The sequence below is a fragment of the Jaculus jaculus genome, chromosome 9, assembly GCF_020740685.1.
Source record: "Jaculus jaculus isolate mJacJac1 chromosome 9, mJacJac1.mat.Y.cur, whole genome shotgun sequence".
In the NCBI taxonomy this organism is placed as follows: Eukaryota; Metazoa; Chordata; class Mammalia; order Rodentia; family Dipodidae; genus Jaculus; species Jaculus jaculus.
This window is the reverse complement of record NC_059110.1, coordinates 102,606,171-102,616,092: the sequence shown is the minus strand read 5'-3', so window position 1 is coordinate 102,616,092 and position 9,922 is coordinate 102,606,171. Positions and strand designations below refer to the sequence as shown.

General features: G+C 46.2%; 1 protein-coding gene and 1 long non-coding RNA gene across 2 annotated transcripts in view; one reads left to right on the top strand and one right to left on the bottom strand.

Moving 5' to 3' along the window:
• Positions 1–282: 282 nt before the first annotated feature.
• Positions 283–2,549, bottom strand: LOC123463344. Its single transcript, XR_006638891.1, has 3 exons — positions 2,441–2,549; positions 1,241–1,306; positions 283–543 (listed from the first exon to the last, which is right to left on the bottom strand). It is a non-coding gene; the product is annotated as an uncharacterized LOC123463344 (long non-coding RNA).
• Positions 1,910–9,922, top strand: part of Tom1l1 (target of myb1 like 1 membrane trafficking protein) — a 51,291-nt gene continuing 43,278 nt past the window's right edge. Inside the window, exons 1-3 of the mRNA XM_004669985.2 lie at positions 1,910–2,031; positions 4,662–4,746; positions 6,047–6,125. Coding sequence (XP_004670042.2) covers positions 1,974–2,031; positions 4,662–4,746; positions 6,047–6,125 — 222 coding nt within the window. The 5' untranslated portion in view covers positions 1,910–1,973. The remainder of the gene's footprint in view (positions 2,032–4,661; positions 4,747–6,046; positions 6,126–9,922) is intronic.

Genomic DNA, 9,922 nt, shown 5'->3' with positions numbered 1-9,922 from the left:
CTTGTTTAATACAAACTTAATCTAACTTTGTGCTTTAGCTTCCATCTTGTTTTTTTCAATGAACATCTTGTGGTTTTCTCCAAGAAAAGCTAACACTCCCAGCAGTGCGAGGTTGCCTCCTGAGATCCCAACCTCTGGGGTGCGGGCCTGATGCACCAGTTTCTTTCTTTCTTTCTTTCTACCCAATAAAACTTTGCCTAATATTCTGTGAGTGGATGGTTTTACTCGTGGGACACCAGACCCCATAACAGTCTGTGCACTTCATTCTACCAGTACCTTCTCCTAGAACCCACTTTTTCCGAAGTGTGAGCTGGTTAAGTGCCACGGGAGGGTGGCAAAGCACAGTGGGTCACGGAGAAAGTGACAGCCTGGAAAGAAAAGGCGGCAGCCTCCTTGTCACCCTGGGTGGACTCTGGGAGAGATGGACGTGTCTGCCCCGCACAGCTGCGATGGGACGCAGGTGGTCGTCAGTCTCACTTGTGCAGTCACACCATGTCCAGAGCACTCTCCTTGCTGTTCCTATTGTTCTCTGGGTCTGTTTTTCTGCATAAGGAAATCAGACAAAAGGAAAATGAAAAACTAAACACCCCCCCCACACACTGAAGCAGGATTATGTAAACGACGCATGGGAGGGTGTCAAGTTTCTCTCTACTTCTCTTTCCAGGCTGCTAGGGCATTAGCACCAAGACCAGCCGAAGTTAAAACTCATTTCATCCTCAGTGTTGCCCCAAATGAGCATTGTGGTACAGGCCAAATATTTTGCTAGAGGTTATAGCACGAAATATAGACTGGTTGATGATGTCACAAAACAGCCTTTTGACCTGTCAGCAGAGGCTGTAGTGATGACTAAGGCATTTGATGAATGGCACCATCTGAGTCAGCTAGTCACCCTCCAAAAGGAGATAGTCCCGGTTATGAGTAACCTCAGTGTGAGAAATATTATTACAACAACAATTCTTCATTTTACATTTAAGAATGTTAGGTGGTGGTAATTCAGTAGTCTACAGAAAGCAAAACCAGTGAAATTACAGAATTACAGTCCAGTGGAAAAATGTCAGCCCCAGGGAACACGATGTAATTGGTCTTGATTTCTGTTAAAAATTTCAAGACCAAGATAAGAGCAAGACAGTTGTTCTCCCTAATCACCATTTCCAAAGCCAAAAGAGAAAAAAAAAAAAATAGCTGTACAGTTGGGTTTGAGTTGGCAACAGGAAGCAAAATCTACAGGCAGAGGGCCTACCTTCTGGCTAATTGGCATCTCTTGGAGATCACTCATTGATTCTAAATCTGGGTCCTCTGATGCTAACTGAAGGAGAAGAACAAAGAGGAAAGTTATGGACCAGAGAAGGAGGCAAGAAAAGAGTATGGGTTTTTCAAATTCGGATTTACATTCCAAACATATTTTCTTCCTGAGCCCCTGGAAAGGCCTTCTTTCTTTTTCATCCAGAGGCTGCAGAGCCCTGCTCCTAGGACATGCAGCTAGAAGCCCCGTGGTCCCTGGAGGCAGCCCGGACTGGAGAGAGAGACAAAAGGCCCAGCTTTAATAGGCCAAGTCCGAGCCCCTCGCCTCAGCTCGGCAACTCCTGGGATGAAGGTGGGAGTGCACGGGTGCTCTGGGGGTGTCAGGCGCAGACCGAAGGGGCCCCTGACCATCATCACTCTGAGATTGGAGTCTGCAACCACCAAGCTCCGGATGGGCACGATGCCATCCGCCCGGGATTCCCGGGCTCGGGCTGCGGGGTCTATACCGGCTGCATCAGACCCTCCCAAAAGCCGACCTGGCTCAGCGCTGCCCCTGTCCCCCCCCCCATCCCCGCCAGCGCCGCCAACCCCGCGGGGCGCCCCGCAGCGGCCGGGCAGCCGGCTCCGCGCCGGAGCGGAGAGGAGGAGCCAGGGGCCGCCGAGCGGGAGGAGTCGGGAGTCGGCGGGCGGCGGAGGCGGATTTCCTGGGCAGGCTCTGCGGGGCTGCTGCCATGGCGTTTGGGAAGAGTCACCGCGATCCCTACGCCACCTCGGTGGGGCACCTCGTAGGTAAGGAGGCGCGCGGAGAGGCGCCGGGCCGGCTCTGGGAGGAGGGGACCAGGGACCCTTTGCAGCCGGAGTCCGTCCTGGGCCCGGCGGGGACTGGGTTGGAGCAGGTCGGAGGAAATCTTTCCCTTCCTCGCAGCTTTCTCATGGCACCTGCCACCTGCCTGCCACCCAGTCCCTTTCCCTTTTGCTTTCTGGGCCCAGTGGTACCCGAACCCTCGCCAATGCATCTCCCCATTGTGTGCCTGCCTCCTGGGGAGGGACAGGAGCCCAAGCAGGTGACCCTCAAGCACTCTTCTGGCCCCAGCGCTTCTGGCCACCACACTGCGACCGGTCCACGATAAGGGTGTGTTACACCCATTTTACAGACGGGGAAGAGAAGACTCAGAGAGCGTAATTAGTGTGACCTCACCGCGAGAGAGGAGGCAGGGTTCTCCAAACCCGCGCCTCGCTCAGGCAAGGGTAAATTAGGAGAGTGAAAGTGCTTGGCACCCCAGTGGAAGACCGCCGGTGTTGAGGAGCCCTCAGGGGTCGCCGAGGCCTCTGGGAGATCACTAGGGGGTCACGCAGTTTCTCTCCTGCGTCTGCTCTTTGATTGACAGGCGTGGAAGCGGAGCTCAGTGACCGCATTCATTTCACTACCCTCTGCTCACTCCCATTTTCCTCGTTCCTCCCTTGGGGATGGGGTGTGGCACCAGGGTGTACTAATCATGCCAGGCAAGTGGGGTGATGCAATCCTGAGGACCTGGTAGTTGTAGTAAGGAGGAATTAGTCGAGGACTCCGCTGTTACCCTCTTTGCCACAGGAACACACCTTTGCTCCTGAACCCAACCCGAGTTTGTGGGATGGGAAGAGTGGCTACCCTTGAGCGGGAAAAGCACTTTCTCAACTGCAAACACACATTCTGTTTGAATGGTGGGTATTACATGAGGTTCATGAAAGCATGAATCCACACTGAGTCTGTATAGGCAAAAGTATGGCAGATTAATTCTTTACTTCTGTAAACACTTACTAACTGCCAGCCACATGCCTTAAGTAAGTCATGGGTTCACATCTTAGGGAACTCTCTCTCTCCCTTTCCTTTCTTACTTTCTTTTATATATATATATATATATATATATATATATATATATCAAATATATATATATATATATATATATTTGTTTAAGCAGAAGGAAAGAGAGAGAGAGAGAGAGAGAGAGAATGGCCGCACTCTCCAATAGTTGGAAATGAACTCCAGACAAATGCACCACTTCGTGCCCCTGGCTTTACATGGGTACTGGGGAAACAAACCCAGTTGTTAGGCTTTGCAGACAAATGTGCCTTAACTGCTGAGCCATCTTCAGCCCCAAGGAACTCTTATAGAAAAGATGGATATATTTTGTAATAACCACCATAGCGACACCTTTGCAATAAAAAAAAAAAATGCACAGGGCACAAAACTTGTGAAAAGCAAGAGATGAACTCAACTGCCAAGGCTCTTAGGAAGATAAGGCTGGGAGAAGTAAGAAATGGGGAGGAGACATCTGGTAGACCAACCGAATAGCACATGTTTAACAGCATAAGCAAGCACCAGTGGTGAGCTTTTTTTTTTTTTTTTGTCCACATCTTTGTGTGATGGGAAGAGAAACACTTTCTCAACTGCAAATACACATTCCGGTTGAATGGTGGATATTACATGAGCCCTATGAAGACATGAATCCATACTGAGTCTGTATAGGCAAAAGAGGACTTTAGAAGTATGGCAGGTTAATTCTTTACCTCTGTAAACAGTTACTAAGTGCCAGCTGAACTCTGGGTTACCCTGGCTGTCTTCTTTCTTTCTAAACCTGTAGCATTCTTCCTGGTTTAGTCACCATTCCCTGGAGACCCTGTGCAACCATGCTTGGGGATCTTCTCTTGTCGCAGGAAGCTAGAAAGCTCATTCACACTGGACATTCCCTTTCCCTTCCCAGATAATGTTTAGTGTTTTTAATGAGCATGTCTGGAGAGGACTGTTTACTGCCTGCCGTCCAGGTATCAGTGTGTAAATCTGCCTGGTGTAGCTTTGGGTCAGTATAGATACTTTACAATTGTGGTTTATCTCCCTTTTTCTCAACACCCCCCTTCCCCCAGCCCCCTAGCAATAAATGATTTAAAGAAGCAAACAGTGGGATCAAAGAACCTCAATTTGAATGCAAGTTCTATCTCTCATTTGCCCTATGTAACCTTGGGTACTTTCCTTGCCTCCTTCCTCCATTCTCTGCGAGGTCAATGAGACTGCGTGAGATACAGTGGTGCCGTCGACTTCACCTTGTAGGTGACTGCTCAGCTAGCCACAGTTCCGGTTTTCTGAAAGACAGGCTGACGGGGATTTAACTGGTCTGCTTTTGGCTCCGTGGCCAGGTGTTGCACTTGCAGCCTTTACTAATAGGTCACTCATTGCTGTCTCAACGGAAGCACAGTGAACTTGACTTCTGATTGATTCCTGAATTACTGAGAATTGTTCAGGGGGAAAATAGCACTTTGCCCTTTGGTAATGTAAACTAAATGGCACTTGATAGTGCACCCCGGGGTGGATTATTTCAGGGGATAGCAGACATTCTTTATGCCCTTCTACCTCAGACTCAACACGGACTGCTTTATCTTTGCAGAGAAGGCCACGTTCGCTGGAGTTCAGACTGAAGACTGGGGCCAGTTCATGCACATCTGCGACATAATTAACACCACCCAGGACGGGTATGTTCCCAGCGACCTCCCCAGCAGCAGTGCTGATGAGAAACCTCACAAGCGCAGCGTGGTGTCACTTGCTGACTTTCCCTGGGCACCTGCTCTCTCGTGAAGACCTCCTGCAGACCTGTGGGGCCAGCTCCTTGCTCGCCTGTGAGGGTCTGAGAGTCCACTATAACTTATTTCCTTCCATCTTTGCTTCTTGAAAGTTTCAAATGATGTCTCTGAGCCTTAATTCCTTTTGTTTTTTTCTGTTTAAGAGAGAGAATTTTTCCTTCTTTAGGGATTTTCTTTTCCTGCTCCTACTGCCAGTGTTTTATGTAACTAAAAAGCATTCTCCAGAAGCTCCTTGGCTTGTGGTGGTGGCCAGGAGGGTGGTAGCCAACCCTCTTGATTACCCAGGAAACAAGGAAACAGTCTTTTTTCTTCCTTGTCACAGGACTTTTTTTTTTTTTTTTATCAATGTCAACTCACCCGTGTTCATGCTGTGCTCTCCCTTTGTGTACTGTTGATACACTTTCTAAACTTCAGAGAACTGAAGTTTTTTTTTTTTTTTTTTTTTTTTAAAGTCACTAACAAGGGCTTGCTTGAATAGTATCAAATAGGTAATTATAAAAAGTACAGTTCCGTTGATTGTCCTGCACATTTTACAATGATGACTGACGGTGGCAAAAAGATCTAGAGAAGCTTGTGTTGATGAAGAAAACATAGCAACATAATTATTGTCTGTTTATGAGTGGACACTTGTGTTTATAGCCGTTTTCTCCTCCTCAGTAGCCATGTGTGCTCTGTGAACCTAATACCAGTTTCTTCATTGATAACATAGAAAGGGACTTAAGTAAAATGAATTTTGACCCTCTGCTTACAAATCTTTGTAACAGAAAGGTGTAGCCTACCAGAAGAGTATTCGTCATTCTCACATCTCTTTGCCTGTAGGGTGCTCAGGAAATGCGAGTGGTGGTATTGGGATCATTTTCACTGTTCAGAGTTACACTTTCCTGTAGATTGGTTCTGGGCGTTGGTGGATGGAAGTGGGCACAAGCCCCTTCCATGGTTAGTGCTTTTGAGGTGACACGTTCATAAACATTTCATTTGAGCCTCACAAGAGGACAGGTGGTATGGATGGTTTTGTCCGTCTGTTTCATGAGGAAACTTGGGTAGGATAAGTGAGGCGCTTACCTAAGGTGGTGGCACGGCAGACAAAGGTGCCGGTGTGCTCTGCGCCTGAGCCATTCCTCTTTCCACAGTCACTGTGCTTTCCAGAGGAAGCATGCCTAAGTTGGTGATTTCAGTGTACTTCTCTCTATAGGCCCAAAGATGCGGTAAAAGCTTTGAAGAAAAGGATTTCCAAAAACTACAATCATAAAGAAATCCAACTTTCTTTGTCAGTAAGTACTATAATATTCTAATTGATACTCTGATTTTCTAGCCTACTTTTTTTTTTTCCATTCATTTATTTGAGAGAGTGAGAGATAGAGAGAGAGGTAGAGAGAGAATGGGCACACCAGGGCCTCCAGCTGCAAACGAATTCCAGATGCATGTGCCACCTTGAGCATCTGGCTTACATGGGTTCTGGGGTGTTAGCTTTGCAGACAAGAGCCTTAGCCTCTAAGCCATCTCTCCAGCCCTATAATTACATTTCAAATGTAGGTACAAAAATACACAAATACTCTGAGAGATACCATTAGGTTACCGAAGAGTTATGTACTATATGAGTTAAGACTTCATCTCTTGAAAACTGCAGAAGAGAATTTAGCAGACTGCAATACTATCTGCTTTGTTTAGAAGAGTATTCCCCAAGGATCAATTTTTCCTCATCAGGAGATGTGAACAGATCTGCTAAAAACTGGTTGATGCTTCCAGACATGGTGGCTCACTTGGGAGCCTGAGGTAGAAGGATCACCATGACTTTAAGGCCAGCCTGGGGCTAAAGAGTGGGTTCCAGGTCAGCCTAGGCTAGAGTGAAACCCTGCCATTAAAAAAACAAATGAAGCCAGGCATGGTGGCACACGCCTTTAATCCCAGCACTTGAGGTAGGAGGATCACCGTGAGTTTGAGGCCACCCTGAGACTACATAGTGAATTCCAGGTCAGTCTGAGCTGGAGTGAGACCCTACCTCAAAAAGACAAAAAAAAAAAAAAGGAAAAGAAAACAACGCAAACAAAGCTGGTGGATGCTAAACGGGCCAGCAAGCTTACAATTGTACATGAGTGAGCCACATTTGAAGAAGGGGGAATTGAGGTCTTGAAAGACGTCTCTCTGTCAGCTTCTTTCCTTGAGCTGTTTCGTGGGATCCTGAGGTGCCGGCAGCTCATTAGGTTTCTGTACCACATCCTGCTTGGTATAATTTGGAGTATGTCCTCTGTCCATTTCAGCAGATCTCCTGTACACAGTCTTGTCTGTGATTTGGATGAGAACTCTGTAAGCTGGTCTCATTTCCCTCTGTTTTTTGGCCATGTTACCTCTTCACTCACATTGTTGACTTGCCCCTTTTTACTGAGATAACTCTTGTTTGCTTCCAGGAAGGGTGCTCCGTGGCTTTGTTGTTTCTTTGCACTCCTTTCTTTACCTGTGCCAGGCCCCATGCCAAACATGGTCAAGGGACTAATCAGCCAACATCACTCGGCTCTTAAGAGACATGGGAGTGTTTAGTCCAGTGGACTATGACAGAGACATGCACAGAGCCCCCACTCCTAGACTCACATGGAAGATAGTGTGTCACATCCTGTGTACTGGGAGGCTAACTGCATGAGAAGAAATAAATTAAACAGTATTCATGATGTCATTACTAAACTTTGCACTGGGATCTAACTATAGATTTAGACTAGATTGTCTTCCTCCTGGTTTTGGATTCTCCTCTGTCTTTTCCTTATGGCAGCCAGCACAGGAAGGTCACAGAAAAGACATCTATGCGGAAAGGAGCAGGGCACTTCTGTAGATGTACCAGAACAGGGGGAGAATACTAGAGTACCTGGTGCCTGATTGATGCTCTTGCCACTAGTAGAGACTGATGTTGGAACCAACTGTATGGCTGAGTGATTTTTCTAAGATGAAATCACTATTGTTTGGCATAAGTGGGATTTGAACCAATGCCTTAGATTCTAGATTCCATGCCCTTGCCTCATACCACTTTGTTTCCCAAAATGAGAAAGCTTTTAAAACAACAGGTTTCTCTGTGTGTTTTCTTTGGTTTTCACTTCCTTCCTATTTGCATGGAACAATGGTGGGCTGGGTTGATGACTGTCTCCTCATGCACCTCTTCCCATTTCCCCTAGTGTCCAGGAAGACTCAAGAGCTAGTGGGCGATACTGTAGATTAGGGTGGAAAGACATACAGATAAACTGACTGAAGTAGGTCAGGGTATCTCGAGGGTGTGGAAGGTTAAGAGAACTGAATGACTGTGCCACCTTCTCCATTTCAGCATGGGTAATGCATTGACATCTTACAGGTGTTTGTCCACTATAGTGGTTTCCCTGTCAGAGTGACCAGCCTCCTTGATAGTTCTTTGGTTGCTTATCCCCAAGTCTCTATCTTCTCCATGTTGGTTCCTCCCATCTGAAGATGGATAGGCCCCTCCCTGAGAAAGTTGGGCTATGCAGAGTGTTATCCCTCTGGCTCTCCATTTTGTGTTGGGTTTCTACTCTTCCCTTCTATTAGTATAGCCTCTGAAGCCTTGTTGCAGCCATTTGCTTGTTCCCATTACCTGTCTACCTCACAGGTTTAGGTCCTTGGCCTCATGATGCCATACCAGCATGTGAGAAAAAGAGGAGCTAAAGTCTGTGACTGTATAAGAATGAGGTTCACAAGGTAGGGGGCTAGAATCTGGAATCCAACTTCATGTTAGGGTCAGAGAAGACAAACTACTTTTTACTTTTGTTTTTAAGGTCTTTTTTTAAGTTAGCTTACAGAGTAATGGGTTTCATTATGGCATTTTTGTATGTATATGTCACCATATTTTGTTCTTATTCATTCTTCCCCTCCACTGCCTTCCCCATCTGCCTGGCCCCCTACCCAAGTAGTACCCCCATCTGCTTCCATGCCATGTGTATTCTTTTATTTATTCCCCTTTAATATTATGCTAAGTGAAATAAGCCAGACTCAAAGACAAATGCCACATTTTCTCTCATATATGGAATCCAGACTTAAATGCATGTGTATGAATATAGTGTCTATGTGTAGTTGATGAATAAAGAAAGGGAGATGAGAGGAGGAAGGGATCTCTTGAGGTTTTTTAAGGGCATCTTTGACTAGATAGCTGTATGCATATTTCCCCAGGTTGTCCATATGGTAATAGCCCATGTGCTTCAGCTCAGCTCACTCACCACATTGCACACTTGTGCTCAAGGCCTTTGACACTGATTTCAGTATTCACTTAGGTCAAACTAAATTATGAGAGAAATTAGTCACAGAAGACATTACTCCAATGTCTGTCAAAGGCAATTATAAGTTTACCAGTAAATGATTTAAAAAGTAATCCCATATGTGACATTTCTATCTTACTGCTGTGAAGTGATGGAGAACCTGTCAAAGTCATTTATGAGTGTTCTTTATATCACCTGCCATTTGAGGTTCTCCATGGACTTGTTACCCTTGGTTAGGCTTCCTGTGGAGTTTGATAACAGTGTGATTTCCTACTGTTGTTCAGCAGAGCATCAAGAACCCAGTGGCTTTGTTGTTTTTCTTTTGTGGTGATGAGGATGAACCCATGCTTTGTGCTTGTTCGTCAAGGGCTACTGATCTGTATGCACTTCCATATCCAGGCCAAGAAATCTGGGGATTTTTATTTGCTGGGGGAGAGAGAGAGAGAGAGAGAGAGAGAAACAGCAGGGCTTCCTGTTACTGCAAGTGAACTCCAGATGCATGAGCCACTCTGTGCATCTGGCTTTTCATGGGCACTGGGGAATTGAACTAAGCAAGTGTCTAAACCACTAAGCCATCTCTCCATCCCCTGTTTTGTTTTTACAAAGTATTGCTAGCAGGCTTTATTGCTCTAGGTCAGAGACTTGAGCCAATGGTGATAAGTCTGAGAAAACTCTGTCCAGGGAAAGTGGTTGGACCGGTTCCTGAGAATCAGTGGATCTAATAGGCCCTTATGGAACACCAACTAAATGAAGAACTATTGTGAGTTTAGAAGGCATGTAAAGGTATGTAAAGGTGGTTGTCCCTCCATTTGCTAGTCAATTAG